The sequence below is a fragment of the Mesocricetus auratus genome, unplaced genomic scaffold, assembly GCF_017639785.1.
Source record: "Mesocricetus auratus isolate SY011 unplaced genomic scaffold, BCM_Maur_2.0 Super-Scaffold_100022, whole genome shotgun sequence".
Taxonomy (NCBI): domain Eukaryota; kingdom Metazoa; phylum Chordata; class Mammalia; order Rodentia; family Cricetidae; genus Mesocricetus; species Mesocricetus auratus.
This window is the reverse complement of record NW_024429203.1, coordinates 10,941,049-10,958,944: the sequence shown is the minus strand read 5'-3', so window position 1 is coordinate 10,958,944 and position 17,896 is coordinate 10,941,049. Positions and strand designations below refer to the sequence as shown.

At 44.5% G+C, this 17,896-nt stretch overlaps 1 protein-coding gene across 4 annotated transcripts in view; it reads left to right on the top strand.

Moving 5' to 3' along the window:
* The first annotated feature begins 1,262 nt into the window (after positions 1 to 1,262).
* Aplp2 (amyloid beta precursor like protein 2) overlaps positions 1,263 to 17,896 on the top strand; it is a 64,145-nt gene continuing 47,511 nt past the window's right edge. For all 4 annotated transcript variants that reach the window (XM_005084444.4, XM_013123925.3, XM_013123924.3 and 1 more), the window contains exon 1: positions 1,263 to 1,460. In XM_005084444.4, coding sequence (XP_005084501.1) covers positions 1,269 to 1,460 — 192 coding nt within the window. In that variant the 5' untranslated portion in view covers positions 1,263 to 1,268. The remainder of the gene's footprint in view (positions 1,461 to 17,896) is intronic.

Genomic DNA, 17,896 nt, shown 5'->3' with positions numbered 1-17,896 from the left:
TGAAAAGACAGGTCTGTGTGAAAGATATTTCCTGTAGGTGGATAATGGAGGACTGCGGGAACAGAGGGAGGACTCTGCAATGGAAAGGTGCTTGGCATCTTTGGAGAATGAGGCAGAGCCAGTTTGACCACAGAGGGACTGCTCACGTTGGCGTGTAGTTGCAGAATACATATGTAAAACACAGGGTTCTTTCCATCCTACTCTGACCCCCATGGACTCTGTCTCTCCGTCTCCATCATGAGTTTCCTGTGGGGAGAAACCCAGCTCCCTATTTGGTTGAAGCTAAGGAAATTAATCCAGGCCTCTGCAGAGGGTGGTACATAAATCACCCGCTACAGAAAGGAAACAAAGCCAGCAGAGTCCTCGTGACGAGGAGGACAAGGTGCCAGTTGTGAAATGGGGCAGCAGGCCGCTTTCCCAGGAGCCGAGATGCTGAAGAGCATGGAGAGAGAGAGAAAGCGGGTCTTCTGCTTTAGACATCTTAAACTGAAGAAAAACGATGCTAGAAGCCTATCCTGATACAAGAGAAGGGGGGCCTTGTGTTGCAGTGGTCCCGGCGCCACTGGCCTCGGCGGAAGGCCTCTGGGTGCTGCAGGGGCTGCGGCGAGGCAGAAAGGGCTGAAAAGGGACCTAAGGAGCAGAGGTCAACGGCGTGCAGACGCTGCGGGGTTCAGGGGCGAAGCAAGGGCGCAGCGGTCTGGGGGAAGAGCACATCCTGGGACGCGCTAGGGAGATCAGAATGCTGGCTTTCATCCTCCGGGGCCTCGGGGACGGTCCTCAGCAAACCGTCCGGGACTCCCAACAATTCATCCTGTTTTTAATTAAAACATTTTCCAGAACCCCCAAAGAGGGCGGTACCCAAAGGAATATGAAAAATACCCCGCCGGGGTGGGGAGTGGGGCGTGCCCGAATCTCGAGGCTGAGGGCGGATAAGGCAGAACCACACCGACAGATAACCGCACGGGAGCCTCCCGCCCTCGGAGCAGCAGCTCACAGTCTGCCCCGCGATCACTCGTGCGCCCCCCGGCCGCGGGTCCGGAGCGGGGGCGGGGCTGGCCGCGGATGGGGGCGGGGCCATGCGGGGGCGCGCGCTGGGCGGGGAGGGGAGCGGGTGCGTCCATGCCCTGATTGGACCTGTGCTGAGCAAGGGGCGGCATCTTAGGCCAGCTATGCAGGCTTGTATTGGGCCCCGCCGAAGAAGGGCGTGGTTTTGTGAAGTCAGTTCCGGTCGGTGTAAAACCCCCGGGGCGGCGGCGAACGGGCTTCAGATGCTTCTGGGTCGCGGTGCGAAAAGCGCTCTAGTCCTGCCGTGCGTGAGAGCGGAAGAGTCCAGCGCCACAGCTACCCGGAGAGGGATGGCGGCCACCAGGACCGCGGCCGCTGCGGCCACCGGCAAGCTTCTTGTCCTGCTGCTGCTCGGGCTTACCGCGCCCGCCGCGGCTCTGGCTGGCTACATCGAGGTGAGGACCGGGCGAGCGCCGGAGCGGGGTCTCCTCCGACCGCCGGGGAGCGCGGCCTGCGGGCGGGCGAGGGTCCGCGGCCGGGGGGCGCGGCGCTGCTGCGGGTTGCCTACCCCAACCCCCCGCCCGCGCGCCTCAGCTTTGCGCAGAGCTTAGCGCCGAGGTTGGGCTGCCTCCGCCGCCGCAGAGGCCAAATGAAAGGCGTCGGGGCTGCGGGGCCGCCCCAGCCCCCTACCCGCCGCCGGCGTCGCCGCATCCTCGGGGACACCGCACCGCGCGCCCTCCCTCCCCCGGGACGGTGCGCGCCTCGGCCGTGCGCCTTGCGGCTACGCGGCGCTCTCTCCATGGGGGCGGCCGGCGCGCTGTCCATGTCCCTGGTCCCCGCGGCGGTCGCGGGGCCTCGGCTTCGGGCTCGCACCTGGCGGCCAGCGCGCAGCTTTGGTTGGCCAGGTGGACTTGGCCGCGGGGATGCGGCTCCAGCCCTGGCGAGCGGCCGAGATGCCGAGGGAGTCGGGCGTGGAGACGCCGCCGGGATAGCGGGGTGCTCTGCGCCCTCCACCGCCTCCCAGCCATTTGCCCAAGTCTGGCAAACTAGGGAGCCCGGCTTCCCTGCTCCCGCGAACGGAAGGTACCCACCAGTACATCGGGAAAGCCTTTCAGGGGTACTTTCGCTGGATCAGGATTCCAGGGGTTGCTCTGCACCAGAGGTCACCCCTATTAACATCTCTGCTTGCTCTGGTGAAGTGGCCGGGGTCCCTTGTGGTTGGCGGGAGTTCAGGCCGCTGGAAGAGGCGGGTGTGGAACGGGTACTGCGGCGTGCTCTGCACCTAGCCTCCTCTCAAGCACCCCCTGTCGCCAAGGGAGAAGTGGGACTTTATGTTTACCTGCTTTCTCGAAATAGAGCTTTTGAGCCGTTGGACTGGAATGCGTGTTTTGGTAGTTTATTTCTTCTTTGTGCCTGTCTAGTCGTTTTATTTCAAAACACAATGGTGGATCTCTGCATGCTGAGCTAACGTCAGCGATTGCGTTTGATTAAATAGGGATTACCTGAGAACTTTGTGAGTAAAACCTCAGTTTAGAATGTATTCATTTCTACAGAATGTGTAAATATTTTTTTTTTCGGGTAGAAGAGATCTAACGAGGAGAAATCATCCGGATGGAACAACTCAAGAAAACCTTTGTATTCACCCTGCTTAAAACTTTTTGACTGAGGTGGGGAAAAGGATGTTAAGTCTTAAGTAGAAATAGCTAATGCTTATATACGAAAACTTTTAGGTATTATTTTACCGCTCACACAGTAGGTAGCTGGTAACACAACTTATCTGTGATAAACTGTTTTGTGGAAACAGCCACACAAAGCAGGATGAGAAGGGGTGGGGATAGGGAAATTGAGTTTTATGTATTAGGTGGGACGTAATGGGTTAGGGAGTCAGAAAGCATTGTTCACACTCAGCCTCACTTCCCAGTGGTGTGAGAAACTTCAGGCGTTAGTGAATTCACAACAAAGGACTCATCAGTTTTAAAGAATCCATTTAACACACATGTCTCCAGGGGAAAAAATACCAATATCAGAATTTGTTGTTATGGATTAGTTTTGACTGCTAGCCACACTGTTCAATTGAAAAGCCTGGCTAAACAAAGTACAAAACATTTTTGCAAAAACGCTTTTAAAATGGTGTTTTGTAGAAACTTCATTTTCTTGGAACTATATTTTTGTACGCACTGTTATCTTTTCAAGTGGTCTCCACTTTTGCTGACTGGCAGAATTTTATTCACATGTGTATAATTTGTATTTGCTGTGAGGCAAAGGATTGCTAAAGCCTTAATTTAGATGAGAATAGCTTAAATCAGAATGTCTTTGAGAAGGCGCTTTATTGAGATTAGCCAAAGGGATTCTGGCCAAATCCCTGATCAAGTTGCTTGGCACAGAATTATTGATTGGTGAATTTTTCGTGTTGCTTGGTGTTGACTAAATTAATCTCTTACACCTGTTTGCTTGTTGGTTTATTTATTACTTATTTTAAACCACCTATCAGGACACTTGATAAATCCCAGAGCAAGTTCTCTTGTGTTTAAGTCCCACTTAGGAACCACAGGATAGTGTTTGTGCCCAAACTGTTCCCTTTACTATGGATGTCTAGACTTCTGAGAGACAGAAGAGGTTGTTGAATTCTCTGGGACTGGAGTTAGAGGTGACCGAGTGTGAGCCCCCGGGTGTGGGGCTCCAGACTCAGGCCCTTTGGAGGATCGAGAAGTACTCTGACCCTCTGAGCCATTCATTTACCCAGCCCCCTCTTTAAGACATTTGTAAGACTAAATTCATTTATTTTGTGAATTTGTAGTGGCAATAGGAGAAAGTGTGGGAGTTGTACTCCTCCACTGTGTAAGCCCTGTAGCGCAGACTCAGTTGATCGGGCCTGACAACAGTACCTTTATCCACTGAGGTATCTCATGACTGGGAAAATAAACTCTCAAGCAACTTCATTTTGTGAATCCGCTTTTAAAAGTTCATTTTATGAGGTAAAATGCCAATCAGGCATTTCCTATGTAACTGTAGCTTCTGAATTGAGATGTGCTATGAAGTGTAACACACATAGAAGGATGTCAAGATAGTATGAAAAACTCAAAGTATATCAACATTTATATTAACATATTGGCTAACTAAAATGCATTTACATTGTTTTTTCAGTTTTTTTTTTTGTGCTCTGATGTGGCTGCTAGAAAGTTGACTACTGCCTATGTAAGCCCATTTCTATTTCTTGTGAACAGGCTTGCTTGGCTGCTCACTGCTGGTCCTGCATATATTGAATACATTGCCATGCTACCCCCCAATAGTCTTGCTTTAAGTTGTTGGCATGAGCCTTAGTTTTTTTGGGGGGGGGTGGGCTTTTTTAAAAGCACAATTTTGAATGTTATTTTTTCCCCTGTGTTAAGTTTTTCCTTATGACTTCAAGCTTACAAAAATGCAAAATTGTGCAAGCAACTCTCATGCAATTTACCTGCACTCAGCATCAGCATTCTGAATATTTAGAATTTTTGCTTTCATGTGTCAGGGTGCAGCTGAGTGACAGAGTGCCCAGCACCCTGTAGGGGAGAAAAAGAGTGTATCATTTGTTCTGGTATCATTATTGTATTTGTCATTGATCTGTCTGAAAATCAGTTGCATACATTACCCACCGTCTTTGCCGCTGAAAAGCATTCTTGTACAAAACGCTGGGACAGTTATGAACCTGAGAGATTTAATATTGATACAGTATTCTGTGTTTTGTCTGTGTATCAGTTTGCCGTTGATCTGGTCCCTTCTTTTAAAAAGCTCATGGTTTTGTAACTTTTCCAAATACAAAGGTTAAATTTTTAACTTATCTGATAATGTTTTGACTTTGGAAGATCAAAACATAACTTCAAGGTTCTTCATTCACTATTACTGGATTCTCAGGAGTTCTTTCTTCTTGTTTTGTTTTGTTTTTCAAGACAGGGTTTCTCTGTGTAGCATGGCTGTCCTGGAATTAGCGTTGCAGACAAGGTTGGCTTTGAACCTAGAGAGAGCCAATCCACCTGCTTCTGTCCTCTTTAATTGAGTGCTGGAATTAAAGGCATGTGCCACCACTGGCTGGCCAGTTTCATATTTCTTGCTTATTTGAGATGTAGGGTCTTGTTATTGCGTGTGTTCCAGGCTGGCCTAAATGTCATGATCCCCTGCATCAGGCTGCTGAGTGCTAGGAGTGCCAGCACGTACCACCATACCCAGCATGTACCACCATACCCAGCATGTACCACTATACCCAGCATGTACCACCATACCCAGCATGTACCACCATACCCAGCATGTACCACTATACCCAGCACGTACCACTATACCCAGCATGTACCACCATACCCAGCACGTACCACCATACCCAGCACGTACCACCATACCCAGCACGTACCACCATACCCAGCACGTACCACCATACCCAGCTGTACCACCATACCCAGCTTGTACCACCATACCCAGCTTGTACCACCATACCCAGCTTGTACCACCATACCCAGCATGTACCACCATACCCAGCTTGTACCACCATACCTAGCATGTACCACCATACCCAGCTTGCATTTTTTTCCTCTTTAAAGCATCAAAAGAAAATTTGTATAGGCGATGCATACTTATTGTAAGATTTTAAGAACAACAGAAAACAATGAAAAGTAGCCTGAAATCATATCATTCAGGGAAACATGGTAAAGTTTTGGTGATGTTTACATTTCCAGATACATGATTTGTAGAAATTTTATAAAAGTGGCACATATGCATATTGAAGCTGGTATCAGCATTTATTATTTTTAATTCTCTTAAAATGAACTACTTAAAGAAAACAACTTTTCTGTGTGACCAAAGGTAGGGGCTAATCTGTGTTCATATTGCAGTTGCTATGGAAGAGCCAGTTGAGAAGAGAATTCTAAATTGCCTCTAATTTGATTTTTATGTTGTTTTTAGTGTGATAAACTAGATTACTTCAAAGCTTAATTGAATTTAGTATACTGTACCTTGATTTATAGCTTAATTTGGAAAGTAGACCATGTAGGTGTTTTCAGATAGAAAGGGATGCCAGTTCTGTGTATCAAGTACAACAAATAAGAACTTTTGCTGAGGTGTGTATGTATGTATGTGTGTGTGTATATATATGTATATATATATATATATAACCATCATCCATCATGAAGTATTTTTGTTTTTGAGAAGGGAGTCTTTTTTTTTTTTTTTTTTTTTTGAGACAGGTTTCCACTATATAGACCAGGCTGGCCTGGAATTCACAGAGTTCTGTCTCTGGCTTCCTACGTGATGAGAATAAAGGCGTGCTACCACAGCTAGCAGAGAAGTGAAATTTTTTTTTTTTCTGGTGAGAAATGAAGTTTAAGACCTAAAAGCATGCCAGACAAGTTTTCTATCTTGATTTGCATCTCCAGCTGAAGTTTTTTTTTAAATGGGCTTGTCTTAAACTGTATTTGTTTTCATTATTATTACTATCACTGTATGTGTATAGGTATTTTGCCTGAATGTATATCTATACCACGTTCGTGCTTGTACCAGAAGATGCCAGATTAGGGTGCCAGATCTTTGGGAACCGGGTGCTAGAGATTGAACTGGGACCTCTGGAAGAGCAGTCAATGCTGTTAACTACTGAGTCATCTCTCCAGCCCCTGTAATCTGTCTTTAAAGGAGGAAGATTAGCGAGCTGACTATTCATTAGTTATTTGTCTAGCTAGTACTAACCTCTAACTGGTTCTGTGCAGGATGCCAAATGGTACAGCAGTAGAAGCTGCATCTGTTGCTTCTTGCTGTCCAAATGCACTTGCATGTGATTTCAGGATTTCATTGGCAGCATCAGGGATGCTGTTTTCAAAAGTTCCCCCCTCAGATAAATGAAATGAGGGCAAAAAAACTGTACCAAACGAGCGGTGCTCTCAACACCAGTTTAGTCTGGTGAAATGGGCATTCTCGCTACTATCTAAAAAGTGAGTCCAGTAGATTCCAGGGTTTGAAGGTATACAGTCTGGCCAGGGCATGAATCTTCTCTGTTTAATTCTAAGTACACTGCTCTTTTCTTTCCTAATGTGACTGTAGCTTTCTGTAAATTCATGCAAATTACAGTATGAATTGATACACACCAACCTTTACAACGTTTTGTTGTCATTATTATATTATGGAATATAAAATATATTCCAGAATATAAATATAACTTGCCATTTCCCATTGATTATAAAAACCTTTCAGTGACTTTCTCTATAAAATGCATTGTTATATTACAGAATATAACACATATTCTGGAATATAAATATAACTTGCCATTTTCCATTGATTATAAAAGCCTTTCAGTGACTTTTTCTGTAAAGTGCAAGCTCTCTTTTAACACACATACACAAATTAAGACATTATTCCCTGTAGGGTTGTTGTATCAAAGTCGGGGGTATGGGAAGAGGCTGCCAGTTCCAGATGTATTTTATAAATCTTGATCAGTGAGCTGTGTAATTAGTAGATTGAGGTTTGGGGGGAAAGTTACTTAGATTTTGCCATGGGATGGGATAGCTGTAAAGTTAGTTAATTGAGCAACTTACCAACAACCTTTTTATTCTGCCTTCCTGAGACTCACTTCTGAAGATGGTAATGTCCAGAGGAGGAAATTGCCTTGTATGTCTCCTTTTGTAATGAAGAAACATTTCCCAGTTTGCTGGCAACAGACTCCTTAAGTGTCACTGGCCGAAATTAGTATTGTGTGCTTTTAACCAATGCAAGGCTCTGTAGAAGAGAGATAGTCCCACTTCACTAGTCTCAGATCCCTTGGACCTTCTTTGGAGGAGAATAGAAGCAGGTTTGAATCAAACTGGGCTTGGTTTGAAGAGATGAATGGTAGCAATCCAGTGTCTATTGTGAGGGCACTCTCCACTTGGGAAACTCTGTCTGTATGTGACGACTTAAAGAGAAACAAGTAATTCCCACGTACTGAATTATTCTGGGTTAAAAATTAGCCGATGAGATTTATCATGTTACGTATTGTTCACTTCCTTTTAAATACAAGTGCGTGCGTTCCTGCATGGTGTGGAAGTCAACATCTGGCATTTTCCTGTTGTTGTCCACCTTATTTTTGAGATAGACTCTCTGACTAAACTCAACGATAGATTTTCTGGCTGGCTTGCCAGCAAACTTCATGCAGCTACCTGTCCTCCTACCCCAAGCTCGGGTCTAGATGTTACCTGACTTTTACATGTGTGTTAGTAGAGAGAACTTAGGTCCTTGTATTAGCATGGCTGATACTTTTACTGAACTGACCAAGCCAGTTCTCCATCCCCATTGTATTTGAGAGATGTCCACCACAGCAGAATGGTTGGAAGATTATAAACAAATGGGTTTGGATAAACTGGAAGAGATAGCTTGCCTATAAAGAAGAAAACGGAAGATCTAGTTAGTAGTGTGGTAAAAACAGATATTTTCAAATGTTTTTCTGGAAGCTAAATTTATGATTAGTAATGGCAGAAATAGGATTTTTATTTGAGAGATAAAGGGCAACATTTATTTTCCTCCTTTAATTCCGAGTACCACAGCAAAGCACCTTTAAAACTACTTACAGCCAACATCTGGTTTTCGTCATCTTACTCACGTTAGCTTTAAAAATGACTAGCCAGGCATGGTTAGCATACTGCTGTAATCTCAGCACTCCAAAGGCTGAGGCAAGAGGATAGAAAGTTAAAACCCAAAGAAGAGGCATGTGATTCCAGGATTTAGGGGTGGAATCAGGAGGCTCAGGGCCAGTCGGGGCTATGAACAACAAAACTGAGACTAACATACTTGGGACAGAAATAAAGTTTACAAATGAGGTTGTTGTTTGAACTTCCCTTGAGTTTGATTGTTTAGCATTTCCATTCCTATTCCTATTTTCATAAAACTTGCTGGGGATTTTATTGAGTTGTAACACTTTGTTCATTGATGCAGTGCTCATTACTTGGGCCTGTGAGGATTTCATGAGGTAAGAATGTGGAAATCACATTAAGGTGCCCACTTACTTGCTGCCCTCCCTAGCAAGGCTTTCCACAAGTCTTTGCTGTTTTAACATTTTTTGAGAGCTCGAGCGCATCCGTGTGCATGTGCTGGCAGGGGTGGGGAAGGGGGGAGGCAGAAATCAGTTCTCTTTCAGCTTGTGGATTCCAGCACCGAGTGCTTTTGCCTTTCGACCCTCTCAGTGCTGCTCCCCTCCACCCCCCATCAGGTCTCAGCCCAGGCTGGACTTGAACTCCCTGTGTAGCAGAGGATAATCTTGACTTTTTTGTACCAGGCTTTTTCTTTTGGGCCACCAACTAGCTCCCAAATTATGACACGGAGACTTCTTATTAGTTATGAGTGCTTGGCCTTAGCTTATGCTCCTTTTTGGCTAGCTTTTTTTTCTTTAACTTAAATTAGCCTGTTTCTCTTCATCTACGCTTTGCCTCCAGGCTGTTTACCTTTTCTTTCTGTATATGCTACTTTCTGTATGTCTGCTTCTCTGCTTCTTCCATGAATGGCTTGCTGGTACCTTCGAGGGGTAGGGGGGATGGGGGGCGGGGGGTGGTGGTGGAGGCAGACTGGCCAGCCAGCATCCCCCTATTTGTTTCTCATTCTTTCCTCTGGAGCCTAGATTTCTCCTTCTACTTATTCTCTGCCCACCAGCCCTGTCTACTCCTCTCTTGCTTAGCTATTGGCCTTTCAGCTTTTTATTAGACCAATCAGGTGCCTTAGGCAGACAAGGTGAAACAGCTATACATCTTTTCATAATTAAACAAATGCAGCCTAAACAAATGTAACACATCTTTACCTTGTTAACAAAGGCAGTAGAAACAAATGTAACATACCTTTGCCTAGTTAAAATAATATTCCACAACACTGTTTTTATTTTTTAAATAAAGAAACCAAGTCCCAAGAAGCAGGTCTGGCCTGGAGTTCCCTTTATAGACCAGACTGGCCTCGAACTCAAGATCTACTTGCCTGGACCTCCGCAGTATGGGAATTAAAGGTGTGCAGCAACACCATGCTTTGTTTAACCTTGGACTTTTGATATTCTTGTTTCTACTTCCCTTTGCTAGAGTTACAAGAGTAATTAACAAGTGTGTGCCATCATGCCTTGTTGTATACGGTGGTAGGGATGGAACCTGGGGCTAGTCACATACTCTACCAACTGAGATATGACCCCACCTGTCCCTTGCTTATTTTTGAGCTTTTAAAAGTTGCAAATAGGGGCTGGAGAGATGACTCAGCAGTTAAGAGCATTGGCTGCTTTTCCAGAGGTCCTTAGTTCAATTCCCAGCAACTACATGGTGGCTTACAACTACCTATAATGGGATCTGATGCCCTCTTCTGGCATAAAGGTGTACATGCAGATAGGGCACCATATACATAAAATAAATCTGTTCTTAAAAGTTGCAAATAAACAAAGTAGCCAAGCATATTGTCATGAATCACTTCCAAGGTCAAAAAGAAGAGCACACAACCATGCCATCTTTCTGACTTCCAGAAGTAGCTATCCCAGATTTTACATATTTATTCTTTGCCTTCCTTTGTAGTCTTAGCAGATGTCCTCATTAAAATTTCCCTTTTCTAAGATTCATGTAAATGGAATTACTCAATGTATTCCTGAGTATTTGGTGTCTTTCACTAAACATGTTTCTGAGAGTTGTTTGTACTGAGCATAAGTGTGGCTCATTGGCTTTTGTTGCAGTGTTGTCTGAATAAACCACAACTTTGCCCTTGGACACTTGAGTTGTTTCTCTCTGGAGTTCAGATGTGCTTTTTCTCTGACTTTACTGAGAACATTTTTGTTTGTTTTCTTAGGCTCTGGGAATTGAACCACATGCTCTACTGCTGAACTAATTAACTTCCCACCAGAGGATTTTTTTTTTAAATTTTATGTGCATGAGTGTTTTGCCTACATGTTTGCATGTATACCCTCTGTGTGCCTAGTGCCCTCTGAGGCCAGAAGCCCTGTCAGATCTTTAGAACTGGAGGTATAGCTAGTTATATGGGTGCTGGGACTAGTCTTCTGCAGGACCAAATGCTCTTAACCTCTGAGCCATCTCCAGCCTACCCCTTATAAATGTTATTTGAAGAAGTTGTGCTTTTTTCCGTTTAGGTGTTGTTGTTTTGCCTCAGCTGCAGCTGTGGGCAGTGAAACAGGAACCACAAAGCTCAGCGTACCCCATGCGGAGTGTATTGGGGAAAGGGAACAAAGAGAGGGGTAGATATTAACTAACTGGGAACAGAGTGGAAGAGGGGAGGGGTGGGGGGTGAAGGGGAAGGGGGGACAGGTGGGAGCAGGTGGGAGGTGCTTGCTTAAAAGGGGAAGCTTGCACATGGGTATAGAGCCCTTACACAGCCACACAGCAGTGTGTAGCAATGCAGCCCAGGACCCTCTGAGCTGCCTGAATGTTGGTATGCATACCCCGCCAGTTGTCAGGGGGGCGGGGCCAGCATAATGCCTGGATACGAATAAGCATCCAGCACATGTCAGATAGTGAGCCTGTTTATTGTCAATGTCGACTTTTTCCTTTTTGGCAGGGGAGTGGTGGTGGATGTTGAACCCAGGGCTTTATATGTGCTCAGCAAGTGCTTTGGGACTGAGTTTGTCTCAGACATTTTCATTTTTTTATTTTGAGTTAGGGTCTTGATGATAAGGTACCCAGATCAGCCTTAAACTTGTGATTCTCCTGCCTCAGCCTCCTGGCTTCTAGAATTATAGGCCTGTGCTTTACTATGCCACCTATCTTCCTCACCCTCCCAGACAGGGTTTCTCTGTGGCTTTGGAGTCTGTCCTGAAACTGGCTCTTGTACACCAGGCTGGTCTCGAACTCACAGAGATCCACCTGCCTCTGCCTCCGGAGTGTTGGGATTAAAGGCGTGTACCACCACTGCCCAGCCTACTGTTTTAAATTCCTTATGTTCCATTGACCTCTTTGCTCTTGGGCTAAGTAATAAGTTTTACATTTACTAGAACAAACCTTTTGCAGCTTGGCTATTTTATCTGTTGTTGGTTTTTTGGTTGTTTTGTTTTTCTATTTCTTTGCATGCTTGTCATGCCACCAAAAACATACCTGTTGGAATTTGTTTGGGATTGCACTGAGCTTCTGTTAGGGATCACTGGGGAAATGACTTTTCCCCAGTTGCACTTGATGTTGTAAAATTGCCCATTTGTTCAGCAGCTTTGCTTGTGTCCAAATTCTAATAGTTTCCCTATAACTTTGAGATTTTTTGGAGTATATTCTGTGATTTGTGACTACTTTATGTTCAGTCCATGTAAGCTTTCTTTTCTTTTCTCCTCTGTTTTGCACTAGCTAGAGAACTCTAGTAAATGTGTCTATGTAGGTGAAAAAGCTAGATTTGGTAGAGTGTCTGTCATCCCTGGTCTCAAAGGGAAGCTCTGTTTACCATTTATCTGATACTTAAAGATCCCAGGTAACAGGTCTTTGACTATAAACTTACAAAGATGCTTGGTATGAATGGGTGTTTTGCCTGTGTGTGTATGCGCACCATGTGTGAGCAGTGCCTATAGAAACCAGCAAAGGGTGGAATGGGGCTTATAAACGGTTGTGAGCCATCATGTAGGTGCTGGGAATGAAAGCTGGGTCCTCTGGAAGAGCGCAGCCAGTGCTTTAGCCGCTGTGAATGTCCTTTATGCCCTCCCCAAACTGTTGCTGTTGCATAGTCCTCCTCTCCCCCTACTTTTTAGTTTTTAATTTATTTTTTGGATTTGGTTTGCTAAAATTTCATTTAGGATTTTGCCTTTATGGTTCAAAGTGGGTTTGAGCCAGCCTTCTCATTTAAATTCATTGCTTAATTTGCAGCTATGTGGAGTTTTTGGCTGTCCTTGTTATTTTAAGCTTAATTGCACTATGGTCAGAGTATTTGATCTGTTTGATTGTTGCCTTTGAATTTTTTTGAAACATGCATTTAAAATGTTTTTAATTTTATGTTTATTGGTATTTTATCTGTATGTGTATGTCTGTAGGAGGGTGTTGAATCCCCTGGAACAGGAATTACAGGCAATTGTGAGCTGCCATATGGTTGCTGAGAATTTAACTCTAGTCCTCTGGAAGAGCATCCAGTGCTCTTGGACCACTGAACCACCTCTCCAGCCTTGAAACATGTATTATTAAAAATTCCTTTTCCTTGTGTTTACAAAGAGAAGTTGTATATATTGTTTATACATGTTCTTATCTTGTTTTCATGTTGTTTGGATTATTACCATACATACATTCATACATACATACATACTGTTTTTTGAGTCAGGGTTTCTCTGTGTAGCTCTGGCTATCCTGAAACTTCCTCTGTAGACCAGGCTGACCTCAAACTCACAGAGATCCACTTGCCTCTGCTTCTTGAGTGCTGGGATTAAAGGCGTGTGCCACTGCTGCCTAGCATATTTTAATTTTCTGTAACTGAAAAAGGCATATTTTAAAAATTCTCATTATTTGGCTCAGAGGTTAAGAGCACCAACTGCTCTTCTAGAGGTCCTGAGTTCAATTCCCAGCAACCACATGGTGGCTCACAACCATCTGTAATGAGATCTGGTGCCCTCTCCTGGCATGCAGACATACATGGAGGCAGGGTGTTGCATTCATAATAAATAAATCTTTAAAAAAATTCTCATTATTTAAGATCTCTTTTTCTCTGTGTATATGGTGTGTGTGTGTGTGTGTGTGTGTGTGTGTGTGTGTGTGTGTGTGTGTGTGTGCGTGTGTGTGCGCGCGTGCTTGACCAGGTGTCCAAGTAAAGCACTTGATCCCCTGGAGTCAATCCTGAGGCACTTGTGAGATGCTAGGTATAGGTACTGGGAACCAAATTTGGGCCCTGTGGAAGAATACCAAGCATTCCTAACCACCGAGGCATCCATTTCTCAGCCCCACCACTGCTGTGATTTAAACCCTCCAGCCCCCCTTTTTAAACAAGTTTTGCTTTCTCTTTCTGGAAAAAAAAAAAGCCTTTGAAAACTCTTTCTACCTAGTAAGTTTTTGCCTTTATCAGTTTTAAAAAATACTGAACACACGTCCGCATGTGTCCACACATGTATGCATTTGTATGTGTGCACATGTGCCAGAGGTTAGCCTCAAGTATCATTTCTTAGAAGTTGTCTACCTTGTTTTTTGAAATAGGGTTCCTCACTGGGGCCTAGGGTTTACAGTTGAGAACAGGCTGGTATGGTAGTCAGCAAGCTCCAAGATTTCTCCAGTTTCTGCTCCCCAGTGCTGAGATTACAAGCATGCACCACCACGCCTGCCCCCCCCCACACCCGGGTTTTTTGAGACAGTTTCTCTGTGTAGCCCTATGTGTCTTGGAACACACTTTGTAGTCCAGTCTGGCCGAACTCAGATCCACCTGCCTCTGTGTCTCAAGTGCTAGGATTAAAGGCGTGTGCCACCACTGCCCAGCTACATGTACCTTTTTATGTGAGTTCTGGTGATTCAACACTTGTCCTCCTACCTGAAGAAAATTACTGAAAGCAAGATTCAACAAGAAAATCTTAAAAGTAATCAGAGAAAAGAGCTATAGAGTCTCTTAAAAGAATTAGCTATACTAACAGCTAACCCCAAAGTGACTTATAACCATCAGTACCCAGAAATGAAATATAACCCTCCCCCCTCGAGCCCTGGACAGGGTTTCTCTGTGTAGCCTTGGCTATCCTGAAACTGACTTTGTAGACCAGGGTGGCCTTGAACTCAGAGATCCACCTGCCTCTGCCTCCTGAGTGATGGGATTAAAGTTATGTGCTACCACAGCCCTCTTCATCCATTGAATTCTTAATTCCAGTTTTAAAATTGAAAATGTTATTTTTAGGTCACAGTTTGTCTTAGGGTTTTTATTGCTGAAATGAAACACCATGACCAAAAAGCAAGTTGGGGAGAAAAGGGTTTATTTCGTTTACACTTACATATTGCTGTTCATGATTGAAGGAGGGGAGCTGCTTACTGAATTCTTCCCTGTGGCTTGCTTAGCCTGTTTTCTTATAGAACCCAGGACCACCAGCCCAGGGATGGCACCACCCACCATGGGCTGGACCCTCCCCATTGACCACTAATTGAGAAAATGCTTTACAGCTGGATCTCAAGGAGGCGTTTTCCTCAGCTGAGGCCCCTTCCTCTGATGACTCTAGTCTGTGTCAAGCTGACACAAAACCAGCCAGTACACAGTTGAAATTCTCAATATTCTGTTTTATATTTGAATATGTTTTGGTGCCTTGGACAGTTTTGTCTGAAATTATGGTGTATGTGTATTGGGGCTGGTATTCCTGTGAATCCTTAAGTAATTAAAGAAGAATTGAGGGGGCTGAGAGATGGCTCAGAGGTTAAGAGCACTGCCTGCTCTTCCAGAGGTCCTGAGTTCAATTCCCAGCAACCACATGGTGGCTCACAACCATCTGTAATGAGATCTGGTGCCCTCTCTGGCCTGTGAGCATACATGCAGGCAGAACACTGTATACATAATAAATAAATCTTAAAAAAAAAAAAGAAAAAAGAATTGATAACCAGAGTCTTGTGTTGGTTAGAGCAGTTACAGTGTCGGGTGTTTTTTGTGTATCCACTGGAGCTTGTTCAGGACAACCGTTTTAAAACACGAGTTAGGATTATCTTACAGATGCATGAACTGAGGTGACAGGTCTGATGCGTAAGTGTGAACTTGCAATATACATTGTGCTGACTGGAGGACAGGTGGCCCTTGAGGTGGGCTATCTCAGATCAGTGTGGGTACCAAGACATTTGGATAAGCCTCACCATTAGGCACTCATCATTTAGGCGTCATTAGTCATACAAAATGAAGGGGAAAATATGGTTTTTCAGTGTTTCTTACCAAGTCACTAGCATGTTAGGAATTGAGGTTTCCAGTAATTGCACAATACTACTTGAACATGTGTGAAGTGTCTCGCTAGATTATACTTGCTTCTTAAAATGTGTTGTTATAAAGACCTAGAAGGGACTAAATGGTTGTAGCTCAGTGATAAAGTATGCTTAGCATGCTTAAGTTCACTTCATGGTGTTTGGGTGCACACATGTCTGTCACACCTGTAAAGGTTTTGAAAAATAGATTCTTCGTAAATGGTTTTGTGGTGACTTACCACAAATCCCATTAAGGAAGAACTATGAAGTCACCATGAGCAATTTAAATGCTGGTAAGCAAAACAAAAACAAAGGAATTTACTACCCAGAGAAATCCAATTTTGTTTTCTGTCCATCTTTATTTCTCAAATAATAGAGTGCCCTTTATATGTTTACAACCCATTTTTTCCAGTTAACATGTTGAGTAACTTGTCAGGGCATTAAATATTTTAATTTTCACTTTCAATTGAATTTTCCTCATGGTTTAGAATTACTTTTAATTGACTCATCCTCATGGTCTGGAAAGTTTGGACTTGCTGAGATTTTAAGTGCACAGTACTCACCCTCTGAAGTCGCCTTTCATACCCCCAATTTGGATTCAGGTAAATGCACTGTTGCGTAAATACGTTGAGTGTATTGTTAGAGATGGGCTTGCCACCATCAAGTAGTTGGCTACTTGTTTGAATATTTTGGTGTATTTTGCACACATCTTAAAAGGGTATGTGAGAAAATGACATAAAGAACTTGGTTTGATAGATTGTTGCTTTTTTGGTGCTTTCTAGGTGGAAATCTTGAATTTTGCTGATCATGCTCAGTGGGCACATTATACAGGGATATATTAAATGCTAAATAAGTTTTCAAGCATGATTTTCCCCCAAAACACTGGAAGTAATTGACATTTGGTAAACTCCTAGCATGCTAATGGCAGAAGACCTAAATAAATGATATGCATATTTTTGTAATTCGACCATGTGGTGTTTTATTTGTGTTGGAGTGTGTGTGTTTGGGGGGGGTGGGTGAAGACCAGAGGTCGATGTCTTCCTTGGTCAGTCATCATCTTTTTTTTTGTTTTTTTTTTTTGTTTTGTTTTGTTTTTTTTTTTACGAGACAGGGTTTCTCTGTATTGTTTCGGAGGCTATGGGTCCAGCCCTGCCTGGAACTCACAGAGATCCGCCTGCCTCTGCCTCCGAGTGCTGGGATTAAAGGCGTGCGCCACCACCGCCCGGCTTCATCATCTTATTTTTGAGATAGATTTTCTTACTGAGTCTAGAGGTTTCAAATTCAGCTAGATTGATTGGCCAGTGAGCTCCAAGTACCACCCCCTCTTTCTCCTGACACTTAGATTGCACGTAGCTGCTACTGTGCCTAGTTTCATATGGATTCTGGGGATCCAAACACCAGTCTTCATGATTGTGCAGCAAGTGCTCTCAGCTGCTGACCTAGCTCTCTGTCTCCACGTGTTTCTAATATTTCTCTAATAGCGTGCAGTGGAGGTTTAAAATTCTTTAAGATATAACCAAAAATGATATTTAAAAGAATGTTTGAAGGGCTGGAAAGATGGTACAGTGGTTAAGAGCTCTCAGTAGTGTAAGCGTTTCTGGATGGGTCGGGACAGGATGGAACAGGAGTGGGTCAGGTATTCTGGCACTCGGGAGTCACAGAATACTGAGTGTTACACAGCTCAGGTGGAAAGGTATCCTGGAGCTCGGGAGCCAAGGATACTGAGTGTTACACAGCTCAGGTAGAAAGGTATCCTGGAGCTCGGGAGCCAAGGACCACCACAGGTTGCAGTAAGCTTGGCAGCTTACAGCCTTACCTCAGAGAAAGGCTTCTCCGGTGTATCAGCTCCGCTCCGCTCCGGCAGGACAGGGTCTTCCAGCTGGGGATGTTCGCCTAGTGTAGCAGTTTTGCTAGGGAGGAGGTTTCTCGGGCGAAGTTGCTACAGTTCAGCTCTGCTCCTGGAGAGCGGAGAGCGGGAGCCGGGAGCAGAGTGTAACAACTCCGCTCTGCCAAGGAAGGTTTCCCGGGCAAGTGTTACAGCGCTGCGCTGCTCGCTCTGCTCTGCTCTG